The 16882-nt window shown below is 41.7% G+C and overlaps 1 protein-coding gene across 1 annotated transcript in view; it reads right to left on the bottom strand.

Moving 5' to 3' along the window:
• Positions 1 to 16882, bottom strand: part of MRAS (muscle RAS oncogene homolog) — a 75526-nt gene that overhangs the window by 11175 nt on the left and 47469 nt on the right. Inside the window, exons 2-4 of the mRNA XM_070730060.1 lie at positions 16100 to 16311; positions 1326 to 1479; positions 980 to 1079 (exon numbers count right to left, since the gene is read on the bottom strand). Of these exons, the coding sequence (XP_070586161.1) occupies positions 980 to 1079; positions 1326 to 1479; positions 16100 to 16292 (447 nt within the window). The 5' untranslated portion in view covers positions 16293 to 16311. The remainder of the gene's footprint in view (positions 1 to 979; positions 1080 to 1325; positions 1480 to 16099; positions 16312 to 16882) is intronic.

Genomic DNA, 16882 nt, shown 5'->3' with positions numbered 1-16882 from the left:
TCAAAGAAGATTAGGACCCAGAATTATTCTCAGTAGTTCCTGTTCCAGATTTACTCCATGACATGCAACCCCTGAGGAATTTTTCTTTGCAGTGGAAGTAAAACAAATTTACAATTTTGAAAAGGAAAAAAGACACCCAGTCTGTCTGCCATAACTGTCTGCCATCTTACTCAGTGAAGGGCTACCAAATTTTTCACTACCACACTGTGGGCGTGGCTTATGCAGGACACCCTGCATTTTCTTTCAACATCTTTCAGTGTAAATTGGGTGCTCTGGGGTGGAGCTCCATTTTCGCTACCCCACTGCGTTTCCCCCCCCCCGGTCTGGGTACTAGCCCACCGCTGATCTTACTTATCCCAAATCCAATTCACAATTTGTTTTCTAATTCAACTGATGGCATCTCCCAATTGAGCAGCTCTGAGGACAATTTTATTCTAAAAGGATGTCCTATCCTGGAGACAAATTTTGAGCCAGGGATTAGATTAGGGATATATGCAAGGCAGAGGTGTGATTCAGCAGGTGTTGAACAGTTCTGGAGAATAGGTAGCGAAAATTTTGAGTAGGTTGGAGAACTGGTAAATACCCCTTCTGACTGCCCCCACCACCACCATCTATTCTCTGCCTCCCAAGTCCCAGTTGATCGGGAAGAAATCGGGATTTTGCAGTAATCTTCCCCTGAAGTGGGAAAGGAATGGAAATTTTACAGTATCCTTCCCCTACTATGCCCACCAAGCCACGCCTACCAAACCACATCACACCCACTAAGCCACGGCCACAGAACTGGTAGTAATTTTTTTTTAATCCCACCATTTATGCAGGGTATTGTGAAAAAAATCAAGATGGCAGCTGTGACATATAATTTAAGTAATTTGGTGGTCACCATCCTGACTATTTTTTAAAATTCCATCTTGTGAACACCCTTGGACCATTTCCAACTCACAGCCACAAAACAGGATGGGAAGAAACCAAGAGGACGTACATTGTGCTTGGCTGCCATTTCCTTCCCTTGGTCCTGGGTGATTTTTCTCAAATGCATTAGATCAACTTTGTTGGCCACTAAAATCATTGGAAAAGATTCTCTGAAAGACAAACAGAAGAATGAGAAATATCAATACAATCTATTTTTGCAGTTGGTAGAGGAATTATCAATTTTAAATCCTTCCATAAAACCATAGCTGTTTGCTCAAATAACATCATTCCAGTGTAGTAGGTAATGTACTTCAACAACATTTTACAACTGTGGTTTTCTATAGACTGACTGCCAGTTGACTCCATGAACTGGCCACACCAAAGAAAATTTTATCTAGAAGCTAGAGGGCACCTACCTATCCTTAACTCGGAGAATGAGTTGATGGAACCTATCCACATGTTCAAAGCTGGCTTTATCTGTGACCGAATAGACTATAAGAAAGCCATCTCCCGTCCTCATGTACTGCTCTCTCATTGCACTGAATTCTTCTTGGCCAGCAGTGTCCAGGACTAGTGAAAAGAGAGAGAGGGGGAAAAGAAAATGATTGAAAGAAATCACTCGCCCACTTAAGTCACTTCTCCAAACTACATCAGATCTGTTACATCCAAAGATGCAGCACTATGTAGATAGTAAATATGTAAAAGGGAATGGGCCATTTTCTACAGTAACTCTTTCCCCACTGTTCACATTTAGAGGAAGATACATGCAAAGGGCAGCCTAAACACGATGGTAGATAGGCTATGGGTCTCATTTGTTTTAGCAAATGTTAACCTGCTGGATTAGCCCACTGAGCTGTGGTGGCACAGTGGTGAGAGTGTAGTACTGCAGTCTACTTCTGCTGACTGCAATTTGGCAGTTCAAATCTCATCAGGCTCAAGGTTAACTCAGTCTTCCATCCTTCCGAATAGGGGTGGGTTCCTCCTGGTTCGGACTGGATCAACTGAACCGGTAGCAACCTGCTGGTGGCATTAATGAACTGGAACAACCAGTGTCAGTCCTTGGGTGCCATCATCTTTTTTTGATGATTTTTTTTGGTGATTTTTTAACTGTTTGAATTATTTTCTTGTTCTGCTGCTTGTAAAAGGGCCCTTCCACCTGCTCTTGGGTCTATACTGATCTTTATTCCATTGTCTGAAGCATAGCTGATCATAGCTCCTCAGTTGTGTTTTGGGCTGATCCTAGCTACTAAGCATGTGTGGATATAAAATTGCATGAGAGGATGTGTGCAAAACGTCTTGATGTGAACTGGTGGCGATGGAAAGTGGAGCCCACCCCTGCTTCCAAGTTGGGTAAAATGAGGCCCAAATTTTGTGTGTGTGGGTGGGAGGGCAATAGACTGACTCTATAAACTGCTTAGAGAGGGCTGTAAAGCAGTATGAAGCAGTATATTCCATCGGGCCAGACTACTTGCAGGACTGCCTTCTTCCATAGGAGTCCCAGCAACTGGTTAGGTCCCACAGAGTCGGCCTTCTCCAGGTCCCGTCAACTAGACAGTGTCACTTGACAGAGCCTAGGGGAAGAGCCTTCTCTGTGAGGATCCCGGCCCTCTGGAATCAGCTCCCCACAGAGATTCACACTGTTCCCACCCTTCTTGTCTTCTGTAAGAGTCTTGAATCTCATTTATGCCACCAGGCTTGGGGTGATTAGACCTTAGCCCCCTGGCCAACTAATGTTATGTATGATTGTCTGAGTAGGTATGATTGATTTTTAATACAATTGGGGATTTTAGATTCATTCATTCATTCATTCATTCATTCATTCATTCATTCATTCATTCATTCATTCATTTTTTATGCTGCCCTTCTCCTTAGACTCAGGCCGGCTTACAACATGCTAGCAATAGCACTTTTTAACAGAGCCAGCCTATTGCCCCCACAATCCGGGTCCTCATTTTACCCACCTCGTAAGGATGGAAGGCTGAGTCAGCCTTTGAGCCGGTGATGAGATTTGAACTGCTGATCTACAGATCTACAGTCAGCTTCAGTGGCCTGCAGTACAGCACTCTACCTGCTGCACCACCCCGGCTCATTATAGGTGCTTGCATCTTTTATTTTTAGTTTATTTAGATTAGTTAATTTAGTTTTAAATTAATTGGATTTAGGCTGCTGTACTCTATTGTTTCTTTTTTTATATGTTGTAAGATGCCCCGAGTCCCCGGAGAGGGGTGGCATATAAATCAATCAATCAATCAATCAATCAATCAAACAAACAAACAAACAATCAAACAATCAAACAATCAAACAAACAAACAAACAAACAAACAATATAAGTGCTATTGCTATATGGTCCTGTAACAAAGCAAATTTAAAAAATGAAGTAATAATCCCATAACAAGGCAAGGGCAAAACATTCCCATTCTTCTGCCTAGTAAATGGCATAAATGGTGCCCTGCAGGCATGAAGGAGGATTTATATGAAATGAGTAAAGTAGTAGTAAACTTTCCAAAAGAGTTCCTTGGAAGCAGGTCTCCCCCTTGCCTCAGGTGTTTATTATATGTGTATAGGTATGCATTCAGTGGATTGATGCAATGCCCTTGTATCCTTCATGTAATGTTTTCTCCTATCCTGCCTTCAAATGCTCATTGGAAGAATAAGCATTTCAGATGCAAGCACCTATAATTTGGTGATTCAGACTGCAAGTGGTTTGGGTTTGGTGACTCCAGATGCATTTGGGTTGCTTGTTCAAAAATTCCTAGCCAGCAATCTGCTCTAAAGAAGGCTGTCCTTATCCTTAATCTCCATGTGTTTTGTAGTTTCCATGTGTCGAGATAAAAGCCTGCTGTGTAATCATGGCCTTTTTAGGCTTGTACTTTTCTTCGCAGAAAGAGCCTTTCTCTTGTATTATAAAGGAAATTATTTTTCATACCTTTTCAGTACCTGATAGGGGAAGCTCAACCTCACAGCCATTCTTATACAATTATTTTAAGGCCATTAAGAAAAGAAAGATCTGAGAAAAAGAGACATACTGTTCTATGTAAGCAGAGATATTGGTGGTACGGTTATTCCCCCCCCCCTTTTAGTATAGGTAGTCCTCAAATCTACGACCACAACTGAGCCCAAAATTTATGCTGCTAGGTTAAGACAATTGTTAAGTGAATTGTGCCCCATTTTACAACTTTTCTTGCCAGAGCTATTAAGTGAATTGCTACAGTTGTTAAGTAAGCAACACAATTATTAAGTGACTATGACTTCTCCATTGACTTTGCTTCTCAGAAGGTTGCATACAAATCATAAAAATATCATAAAAATAATAAAAATATGTCAGTCGCCAAATGTCCAAATTTTGATCTCGTGATTGTTGGAAGGCTGCAATGGTTGTATGTAAGCAGTGAAGGGCTGCCTGTCACCAATTCTCCCGGTGTGCTCCCAGTGCATTCCTGATAACGGGCGTGCGCGTGCGCATATCTGGTGCGCGTGTGTGCATGCACACTGGCATGAGTTTTGGCTTCTGCACATATGTAGGAAGCAAAATATCATGTGAGGATGCCTCTTTGCATGAGATTTCACTGATTATTGGCAATTTCTTTGCCTCCGCGCATGCACGGAAGCAAAAAACCACTGAAAATTGGCAAAATTTATCTCGCATCCTTGCACAAATTTGTCACACACAAATTGTGCAATCTGGGGGCCGCTAGTAGTGCACAGTCCTCTACTGCACTGGTAGCAACCCACTACTGCAACCATGGGAAACCATTTCTGAAAACCTTTTCAGGAAAGCTGCAAGGACTTGTCCAGGTTGTCTCTGAGATTTGGACACAATTGAATGGAAGGGGAATAAACAAAGCCACAGGATTTCATGGAACATTTTAAAAATTTCATTTAATGCTAATTAAAGAGTCCACTAATAGTATGGCCACTTCCACTTTAGCTCAACTTCAAAAACAAATGATTTTTAAAAAATCTGTATCAAAGTCTCCCTCTGGCATAGTAGCTCTCCCTTTCTTCCAAACTTTCTTCTACTCAACCTCCAGCAAAAAAGCTTATGTTTCTTCTCCTTCCAGATGACTTCCAACGCTTTAAATCCTATCTTTCCAGTAGGTATTTGCCGCGGCTATGGCTACCAAGGTCGTTTCACCCACTGCCGATCAAGATCAAAAGTCCTCCTGCCACATGGTATGCTGACCCCAAAAATGGCAGGAGACCAAGACCCCTTTTTCACACATACCCCTTCAGGGAGGTTCCGGGCCGTTCCAACAGAAATCATCTCCCCCAAACAGTGGGGATTCGGTATCCCCTCGCAAGAGCGTGGGAGAAGCTGTCTCACCGTGGCGTTGACCACACCCCTCTCAGGATCTCATGGAACATTGACCATTCTGGATAGTGTCTCACATCAAAGCACGGCTACATGAGGATGACTGCTTAGAAAAGGCTAGTCCAAATCTTGTTCCATCACTGAAATTTATATATGATGTGACTTATGGTTTCAAATGAACGACTCACCACTTGGAGTCTAAGATGAGAGTGTTTTCAATATAAATGAAGGCTGGTCTTCCAACCCACCCCAAGTTTTGTCTGCAAGAGTAGGACTTGGCTTAAAGATGTGACAAATAAAGACAGGAATGTCTCAAAGCATTTACAGAAAAAATAACCTTCTCCAGTGGAAAGCCACAACCAGCCTGATCAAAAATTGTGGCAAGGACACACCTCTGTTTTTAAAAGTTAATTCCTATTCTCTCCTCTGCCAGCATTTCTGTATACAGCATCTAAAACCACTGAATATCCTCTTACTGGGAATAGTGGGAAGTACGAAAACCAGCATGTGGCAGGGCAGCTACCACAAAAAGCTGCAATTACTCTCTTCTGACATCACTCAACTACATAGCAGTGTAACCATTACGGTGCCCTTGGGAATCATGGCTGCTTGAAGGTTGCTCCCAATGACAAAAGCAACAGAAGCATTTAGAACATCTAAAAAGCAGCAATTCAGTCACATAACAGTGACAGAAAGAGGGAAAAAACATGCAATACCTGTAACTATCACGTATCTTATGTCATTTGTGCATTCACCGATGGCAATAATAGATAGAAAGCATCAACCGCTAAGGTAGGTACCCCAAAATTACGTGACTCACAACACATGACTCATTACATCCAGAAAGAACAATATCATAAAAGAACTTCTCCTACTTGCTCTCCTACTTGACTACTGCAATGCGCTCTACATGGGGCTATCCCTGAAAAATGTTCGGAGACTTCAATTGGTACAGAACACAACCGTGTGAGCCATAGTGGGTGTACCTAGGTACACTCACACAACACAGATGCTCCGTGAGCTGCACTGGCTTCCAAATCAGCCTCTGAAAGCAATTCAAGATGTTGGTTATCACCTATAAAGCCCTATATGGCTCAGGACCAGACTATCATTGGGAACTGCCACATATCTCCCAGCAGCCGATAATAACCCACAGAGTCGGCCTTCTCTGGGTCCCATCAGCCAAACAATGTCGGCTGATGGGTCTGTGGGGGAGGGCCTGCTCTGTGGCAGCTCCGGCTCTGTAGAATCAACTGCCCCCAAAGATTCATATCCTCCCCATTCTAACAGCCTTCCACAAAGTCATTAAGACCTGGCTCTTCCGGCAGACCTAGGACCGATGATTGAAAGAGAGACCACCTAGATCCAGCCATGAATAAAAGTGAAAGTATGTATGTTGTTAGTAGGTTTTTATTAAAAGTTTTTATGCTGTTTTTATAAATTGTTCTTTACTTGTTGGAAGCCTCCCTGAGTCTTTCGGGAGTTGGGCGGCATATAAGACAGACAGACAGACAGACAGACAGACAGACAGACAGACAGACAGACAGACAGACAAACAAACAAACAAGCTTTGCTTAGCAAACAGTAGCATGCTCCTAATACAGTACTGTACAGGGATGGGGATAATTATGTCATTCACCAATACTGTTTACAGGTTCAAGGTTCCTTTCAAGGCTCCCTATATCTATTTTCCCCACACAACAACATCTCTTTGAGTTGGGTTGAAAAGAAACAGATGAGGCCAAAATCTCCCTGCTGGCTTCCTGCTAAGTCAGGTCTGAAGCTCACAATCTCCCACTTTCTAGCTCAGCTCCTTAGCCACCCCACCATATTGGCTCATAATGTACAGGCAGTCCTCAACTTACGACAATTCATTTAGTGACCATTCAAAGTTATGGCAGCACTGAAAAAGTGACCAATCACTGTCTTTCACACTTAAGACTGTTACAGTGTCTCCATGGTCATGTGATCAAAATTCAGAGGCTTGGCAACCAACTCAGGGTCATGTAATCCCCTTTTGCAATCTTCTAACAAGCAAAGCCAATGAGGAAGCATCCCCATGGTCACGTGATTTACATTCGGATGTTTGACAACTGGTTCATATTTATAATGGTTGCAGTGTCCCGGGATCACATGATTCCTTTTTGTGTCCTTCTGATAAGCAACGTTAATGGGGGAAGCAAGATTCATTTAACAACTGTGTTACTAACTTAACAGCTGCAATGACACCCTTGAAAACTGGTACGAGAAAACTGCTACCAACCCCCCCCCCAAACGGGACAAAGCTCATTTAGCAAATGTTTCACTTAGCAACGTAAATTTTGGACTCAACTGTGATCATACCTTGAGGGCTACCTGTTATCTGATTATAGTAAAATATATGTAACACACACACACAAACATTCTCTCTCTCTCTTGTCATATACTATTATATTAATAATAATAACAACAATAGAGTTTGAAGGACCTTGGAGGTCTTCTAGTCCAACGCCCTGCTTGGGCAGGAGATGAGACCCTACACTACTTCAGACAAATGGTTATCCAACATCTTCTTAAAAACTTCCAGTGTTGGAACATTTACAACTTCTGGAGACAAGTTGTACCACTGATTAATTGTTTCAGGAAATTTCTCCTCGTTCTAAGTTACTTCTCTCCTTGATTCGTTTCCACCCATTGCTTCTTGTCCTACCCTCCGGTGCTTTGAGATATTGGACCACTGCTATTATGTCACCTCTTCTTTTCATGAAACTATATTAATACATTGTGGTACATTATAGCATTCTCTGGCATGACATTTGCGTGTGTAAATAAATATTCTGTAATCTTTCCTTCATAGGAAACAAACTGGGGTTAAGGTCCTGAATGAAAGGCTTGTAGCTTTAACGGAAGATTTGGGAAAGAAATACAAAGAGAGAAACCACCCTCTGTTTTGAAGGGTGGAAAGAATATCTGTCCTTCTACCACAGTAAAAGTCGGGATTCAAAACAGTCCCTCTTGTTCTATGAGGAGACAGAAACGTTTAAAGACGGGCTCAAGTTCAGCATCAGCCAATCTGAAAGTCAATGGGGTAATCTCCTTCCAAAGGCTTTTCGGTGCCTAAAACACGATTTGAGTATTGCCCACAACATCATATGCTGCAACGTCCTACTGGTCAATGACTACTTCAGTTTCAACCGCAGCAACACAAGAGCACGCAACAGATTCAAACTTAATACAAACCGCTCCAAACTTGACTGTAAAAAATATGATTTCAACAATCGAGTTATCGAAGCATGGAACTCATTACCAGACTCAATTGTGTCAACCTCTAACCCCCAACATTTCTCCCTTAGACTTTCCACGATTGACCTCTCCAGGTTCCTAAGAGGCCAGTAAGGGGCGTACATAACTGCACTGGTGTGCCTTTCGTCCCCTGTCCAATTGTCTTTCCTCTCTTTCACCTATCATATATACAGTGGTACCTCAAGATACGAACCCCTTGTTTTACGAACAACTCGTGATACGAACCCGGGGTTCAGAAAAATTTTGCCTCTTCTTACGAACTTTTTTCGAGTTATGAACCGGCGTTTGGAGACTGCTGGGAAGCCGCACAGCTGTTTTAAAAGGTGACAGCCGGGTGGCGGGGCTTCCCAGCAGCCTCTCGAACGCCGGTTCGTAACTCGAAAAAAGTTCGTAAGAAGAGGCAAAATTTTTCTGAACCCCGGGTTCGGTTCGGGAGGTTGCTGGGAAGCCCCCCAGCCTGGCTTTTAAAACAGCCGCGCGGCTTCCCAGCTGTCTCCGAACGCCGAACGCGGAAGTTCGGGTTTGGCGTTCGGCTTCGGGAGACAGCTGGGAAGCCGCGCGGCTGTTTTAAAAGGTGACAGCCGGGCTGGGGGGCTTCCCAGCACCCCCCCGAACCCCGAACTTTTGCCAAACTTCCGGGTTTGGGAGGTTGCTGGGAAGCCCCCCAGGCCGGCTGTCACCTTTTAAAACAGCCGCGCGGCTTCCCAGCAGTCGCCGAATGCCGAACGCGGAAGTTCGGGTTTGGCGTTCGGCTTCGGGAGACAGCTGGGAAGCCGCGCGGCTGTTTTAAAAGGTGAGAGCCGGGCTGGGGGGCTTCCCAGCACCCCCCCGAACCCCGAACTTTTGCCGAACTTCTGGGTTCGGGGTTCGGGAGGTTGCTGGGAAGCTCCCCAGCCCAGCTGTCACCTTTTAAAATAGCCGCACGGCTTCCCAGCAGTCGCCGAACGCCGTTTTTTTGCGGGGGTTTTTTTTGGTTGCACGGATTAATTGACTTTACATTTCCTATGGGAAACAATGTTTCGTCTTACGAACCTTTCGTCTTACGAACCTCCCCCTGGAACCAATTAGGTTTGTAAGACGAGGTATGACTGTATTCTCTTCCTTTCATATATCCTCTCCTCTAAGTTAACTTTTACCCTTATATATATTACCACATGTCTATTTTCTTCCTATGTATTTGTGTATTGGACAAATGAATAAACAAACAAACAAACAAATAAAATAAAATAAAATAAATCAGAATGAGTTTTCCTGAGTCTTGCTGAACAGGAGTTTCCTTCAGCATTGGTTATCCTTACTCTAACCCCTACGGTACAAATTCAAATTCATTACACTCCATTTTGCTTCATGAATATTAGGCCTGAGGTAGCACTGGCATTTACAGCTATCCCACTTTAATCTTGCTTTGATATTTGTTCCATTCCCCTTTGTACTTTTTTTTTTTAAAAAAAGGATAGTTACTTTTCACAACCATCTGGTGATAATCTTTAAAATGTCCTGTAACATAATGGTAACTGGAAATAATGTTTACTAAAAAAAATAATCCTTATTATTTAAAGAAAATAATAAGCGCCTTAACCAACCACACAAGACTGAATACAGATAGTCCTACAACAGTTTGTTTAGTGACCATTCAAAGTTACAAAGGTATTGAAAAAAGTGACTTATGACCAGCGGTGGACTATGAGCCGGAACACAAATTTGCACACAGAGCTGCAGGTGCACCTGTGTTTCGGCATGCATGGAAGCAAAAAACCCTTGCCAAAACATGGGCAGATCTGCGGCTCCGTGTGAAATTTTGCTACATCCGTAGTTGCTCCGCAAGAATTTACGAGCTGTGGTGGTGAGCGCTATTTAGCGATCCGGCTCATAGCCCACCACTGCTTATGACCACTTTTTATATGACCATTGTAGCATCCCCATGGTCACGTGATCAAAATTCAGATACTTGGCACTTGGTTCCTATTTATAAGGGTTTCAGGTTCTGAGGTCCTGTGATCAAGTTTTGAAACCATCTGACAAGCAATGTCACTGGGGAAGCCAGATCTGCTTAACAACTGTGTTACTAAGTTAACTCAGTAACGAGTCTTTGGAGAGGGGCAGCATACAAATCTAATTAATAAATAAAATAAATAAATAAACTGCAATGATGCACTTAACAACTGCAGCAAGGAAGGTTGTTCAATGGGATAAAATTCACTTAACAAATGCCTCATCAATAGCCATATAAATTTTGAGCTCAACTGTGATCGTAATTTGAGGACTTGCTGTACTTTTCAAAATTACCATTGACACTTGCATCTGTTCAATTGACTCTCAAGCTTGCCTTTGCTCTTTATGCAAAAGCAGCCAGCTGAAAAAATATGCTTTTTTAAAAAATGAAGTAATAATGCATTTAGTAGTGGTCCAAACAAAACATTGCAAGCAATGGCCAATAAAACTTGTGGGAAGATTTTAAGATAAAACTTGAAATACAGCTGCTTGCCACTGAAGAAAATGGATGTTGCTTCTGAAAAAACAAGAATGCAAGTATGTGGATTCCACTCCCTTGTGGCTAGCCCTCAACATGTTGGAGGAAGGAGACAATGAAAATAGTCCTGGCTTAGTAACCTCTCATTTAGCAACCATAGAACAGCGAAGGGGACTTACAATCAAGTTGTAAACGGGTGGCCAACATATCATCTCCATGATCACATGATCACAATTTGGGCATTTGGCAACTAGCTTGCAATTATGATGGTTGCAATGTCCACCAGTCCTTTATGGGAATCATTTGCAATCTTCACTGCACTGCCACGAGTGGCCTGTCCACTCGCCCTCCTCGCCGCTTCGCCATGCTACTCGTGGCAACTCCGCCGTGAGCGGCAACTTTGCCGCACCGCAAGCATCAGCTCCAGCACAAGCACCCTGTCCTCTCACCTGTCCCACCACGCCGCCGCACAGCTTGCAGCAGCTCCACTACGATCGGCCCACCGGCCACCGCTCCACTGTGCCGCCGCCCACCACGCCCCACCCAGCCCTTACCTTGTGCAGAGTGTGCTTGCACGATCATCTGCAGGGGCACTGAGAAGATGGCCCATGGCACGGGGAGCATGCTGGGTGGCCCCGAGCTCTGGCCACATGGCCTGCTCTGTGCTCTCCTGCACCACAGGAATTTCTTAGCACGGTGATGGTGCCCCGAGCCAGTCGGAGTCTTTGGGACTACAGCGCTGCTCACAAAGGCCATGACTTGCTTGGGGTGCCATCACCGCATGCGACAAGAGATGCCTGCAGCATGGGAGAGCAGAGAGCAGGCCACACAGCCGGAGCTTGGGCAGGCTTCTGGTGGCCCCAACTGCCACTCTAGGCACTGCGGCGAGATTCGACTGCTGTGCGGATGTCATTCCGGCAGCGAGATTTGGGCAAAAATTGCTGATTTCTTTGCTTCCACACACGCTCCATTTCTGCTATTGGAGCGACGTTCCCCCCTGTTCCAGGCCAGGCCCATCCGTGCTCTTCCTGAAGAAAAACAGTCCCTGATACTTCAAGAAGGTGGTGGGGACTGAACTTCCTCAGGTTGTTCCTTTCCTATTTCTCCTCCTGAGCACCAGCTTTCCAAGCCTTTCAGGCCACTGAGCATGGGATGAAGCTTGGGAAATATGCTTTTTTTCCTCATCTAATCAGACTCCATGAGATTACACTTCAATGTAAAGATTAGATTAGATTAGTTTAGATTAGATTTGTTGGATTTATTTGCCGTCCCTCTCCGCAGACTTGGGGCGGCTCACAACAATGGCAAAAACAGTACACAGTAACAAATCTAATATTTAGCAATCTAAATTACATTTTTTAGGTTAAAAAGTCCATAAAAGCAACCCCAATATATATAAAAAACAAGCACACAATCAATCATACGCCAAAACAACATGGGCAAGGGGGAGATGTTTCAATTTCCTAAAAAGGAAAGCTTGCCATGTGCTTGACTTGTGACATCCTACCAGCTTCCTCAGTGATTTTGCTTGTTGGAAGTGGGCAGCAAATTGCAAGTTCTGTCTTATTCAATCTTGAATAAGGCCTACGTCTGCCTGCTTAGCCTTAATAGTTGTGAGATCATTTAAAAGGTTTCATACTCTCTCTCTCTCTCACCAGTTCTAATGAAAAGGAAACTCATATCTCCCAATCATCCTGGGATATTGGCTAGAACTGACACACTGCCAATAAAGTAAATAATATTGCAAGTAAAGGAAAATTCTTCATCTCTCTGTGTCATCTTGAATCCCCATAACTAGCATAAGAACATTTCTTAATATTACTGTGTGTAGGCTCCCAGGAACATCTTAAGGAGAAAGTTTCTGCATCATTCCATTTATGCTGGAAATAACCAATTTTTCAGACTATAAGACACACCTTAGTTTTAGGAGAGGAAAATAAGAAAAAAAATATCTGCCTACCAGCATCCAGCTGGCTAGCGTCCTTAGCAAACAGCTTGGAACAGGTATATTAACCTTGCAAAGCTCCATTTCAGAGGCTGTTTTTTTCAGTTTTGCAAAGCTTCATTTGAGAAGCTGGGTGGAGCTACATTTTGTGTATAAGACGCACCCAGATTGTCACCCTCTTTTAGGAGGTAAAAATGTGCGTCTTATCCTCCAAAAAATATGATAATTGAAAATAGCCCAGAGATGGTTGAAAGATGGTAGCTAGACAAACAAGCAAGCAAGCAAGCAAGCAAGCAAGCAAGCAAGCAAGCAAGCAAGCAAGCAAGCAAGCAAGCAAGCAAGCAAGCAAGCAAGCAAGCAAGCAAGCAAACAAACAAACAAACAAACAAACAAACAAACAAACAGACCCAAACTGATCATACATTCCATTTCTTTTCTATACCCAATTATCAGTTTTGTCCATTGAAGTTGTGCAGTTTCTGGCCAAAACGTTCCAAAATTGTTAAGTTCCTACCATATGCACCCGATCCTTTCAGTTTCTCATGTAAGAAACAGTGCACAGGATAGCTGATAGTTGAGGAGCATTTTGATCTCCTCAATTTGCAACCATAACTGAGCCCAAAAAATTTCTGTTGCTAGGCAAGGCTAATTGTTAAGTGAATTTTACGCATTTTACAACCTTTCTGGCCACAACTGTTAAATGAATCACTGCAATTGTTAAGTTACTAATGTAGTTGTGAAGTCTTACTAAGTGTTAAGTAAATTTGGTTTGCCATGATCCCTGAAATACTGCAACTGTCATAAATATAACTCAATGGTCAATTAACTGGATTTTGATCACCTGAGGTTAGTGCAATTGTTGTTAAGTGCAAAAAACAGTTATAAGTCACTTTTTTCAGTGCTGTTGTATTTTCAAACAGTCAGTAAATGAATTATTGTAAGTTGAGGACTACTTGTATAAGTGAATTGTGAGAAGAGTAAAAGTCTCACTTGCTCTGCTCCTGACACAGCAGAACATCAAAATGTACCATCCTCCCTGAACTAGCCACAGTTTGTCTGTCATCTGCACCTCTATAACTGTCTGGTTTGATTTTGCAACCCAAAAGACAGACACAGACTTCAGAGCATAATCAGAACTGCAGAAAAAGTCCCCAATTACTGCCAACCTGCTTTCCATGAGGACCTGTATACTGCACAAGTCAAAAAGAGGGCTGTGAAAATATTTAGACCCATCACATCCTGGACACAAACTGCTTCAACTCCTACCCTCAAAATGATGCTATAGAGCACTGCACACCAGAACAACTAGATATAAGAACAGTTTCCCCCCCGAATGCTATCACTCTGCTAAACAAATCATTCTCTCAACATTGTCAAACTATTTACTACTATTAATCTTCTCATCGTTCTTATCACCCATCTCCTCCCTCTTATGACTGAATGACTGTAACTTTGTAGCTTATATCCTTACGATTGATATTGACTAGGAATTATTATTTAGGAAATGGAATAAGGTAGAAATAAATAGATTATTTGACCCTACTAAAGCGACAATAGAGAGTTGGATGAAATGGCAAGATAAATTGAAAATGACAAACTCTAAATTGGCAGCGCTGCATGTGATAAATACAAAGAAAGAAAGTAACCTCACAAAGATAATATGGGAACTAAGGAGGAAAGGTATACAGAGAATTGAACAGTTATATGAAAGGGACGGAAGAATTAATAGAAATGAAATAGAGAGGTGCCTGGGACAACAAAACTGGTTACAAATCAATGTGATAAGCACATATTTAAGTAAAAGGGAAAATAAAGAAATATTCATGAGACAAGAAATAAATTTAGAAAAGATACTAAGGGAAAAGTGTAAGAATATAAAAGCACAAACAGGTAACATATATAGAGAATTATTACAAGCAGAAGAACAAGTAGTAAAAGGACTGACGAGATATTGGCAGGACGAATTAGAAATTGATGAATGGGATATGGAAGGTATAATTGAAAATATTAAAAGAATTAAAAACACAAGAATAAGAGAGATGAGAAGAAAAATATTACATAATTATACACCAGTACAATTAGCATGTTTTCAAACAATGAAGAAAGGAAATTGTTGGCATGGGTGTAAGGAAAAAGGAGTATTTATGCATATGTTTTGGGAATGTAATAAAGTTCAAAAATTTTGGAAACAAATACAAATGGAGGTGAATAAAATTACGAATGGTAATTGGAAAATAACTAAGGAAGCAGCATTATTGATAAAAAATAGTGAGGTAAAAGAATATGAAGAAATCAAAATTGCAGCGATAGAAAGTGCCCAGGCAACTATAGTGCTTGGGTGGAAAGATGACAATAAATGGACGATAAAAAATTGGTGCAAATACATGGCGGATCACATTCACTATGAAATTATGGAAATTAGACTACATAATTATAATGAAGAGAAATTAGCAGCAACAATGAGGCGGTGGGAGAAGGTTAAAAATTATATATTAACAACATCAGTAAGCGATGCAAACGTAAGAAATAAAATTCAATCACTCTATAAAGAATGAACAATGTAACCCAGAGACAAAGCAAATGAAGGATACAAAATTGAATCTTCCCTGGTGAAGGGATTTTCTTTCTGTTTGGTGATGGTACACTTTATGCTTTTTGTTTTGTTTTTTGTAAAATTTTCAAAAAAAATCAATAAAAATTATATTATATTAAAAAAAAGATTGATATTGACTAGTTTCTTATATGATTTGATTGCTTATTTGTACCCGGACTATCATTAAGTATTGTACTTTATAATTCCTGATGAACTTATCTTTTCTTTTCTGTATACTGAGAACATATGCACCAATGTCAAATTCCTTATCTATCCAATCACACCTGGCCAATAAAGAATTCTATTCTATTCTACCCTACCCTACCCTACTCCATTCCATTCCATTCCACCCCACCCCACCCCACCCCACCCCATCCCACTTCCACTCCTGCAGTTATACTAGTATTTGCTGGTAAATTATTTGCAGACTTACTTAAAAGGTTGCTTTGGATAAAATAAGTACAATCTGAACGGAGCTAGTTAAGTTATCTTAGCTTCCTTGATATTAAGCTATAGGCACAAATTTATATCTGAATACACTGGAGATTTTAATTGAAAAGTCAGTCAAATCCAGAAAAGGTAACTTACCATCCAGAATTGCCCATTGCCCATCTATCTCTGTGTGCTTCAAATAGGAATCTTCGATCGTTGGGTCATAATCTGGCACGAAGATTTTCTGGAAAAATTGAATGGTGAGGGCACTTTTCCCGACACCCCCATCTCCAACCACCACTAATTTGTAAGTGGGCAGGTTCTCACTTGGCACAGCACTGGTAGCCATGGTATCCGCTGGGCCAAATCTAGAACAGAAACAGCATGTTTGAAACAGTGTTGATAGGCAACAGCATGTTGACTGTTATTATAAGAGGTATAACCCATCATCCGTTCAAATGCAATTGAAATAAACTATCAATGCCAACTTTAAAAATATATAGACACATTATTTCAAAAATACTTCACAAGTCCAACTTAAAATGGGAAGAACAGAGATCATGCAATGCAAATTTTGTCACTTGGGAGCAGTGTTCCCTCTAATTTTTTGGAGGGGTGGGCGGAAAAGTATAGTGTCTGAGCGGCAGTCCCTTTGGGACTGGGCGGCACAGAAATAATAAATAAATAAACAAACAAACAAACAAATAAAAACCCCACCCTGTTTTGCCTCAGAGAATTTCAAAATAAAATAGTGTACTGTGTGTCTATAACAGTGAGCTCATAATAGGGCAACTCTATCAATATCAAAATGCCACTTAAATAGTTGAGCTAGTTTCAAACTAGATTTTGATTTTCTTTCTCTCTTCCTTACTCCCATTCTTTTTCTTTCTCTTTTCCTTCCTCTCTTTTTTCTATCTGTTTCTTTCTCTTCCTCTCTTC

Source organism: Erythrolamprus reginae, chromosome 1 (assembly GCF_031021105.1).
Source record: "Erythrolamprus reginae isolate rEryReg1 chromosome 1, rEryReg1.hap1, whole genome shotgun sequence".
NCBI classification, from domain to species: Eukaryota; Metazoa; Chordata; class Lepidosauria; order Squamata; family Dipsadidae; genus Erythrolamprus; species Erythrolamprus reginae.
This window is presented reverse-complemented; position numbering and strand designations above follow the sequence as displayed.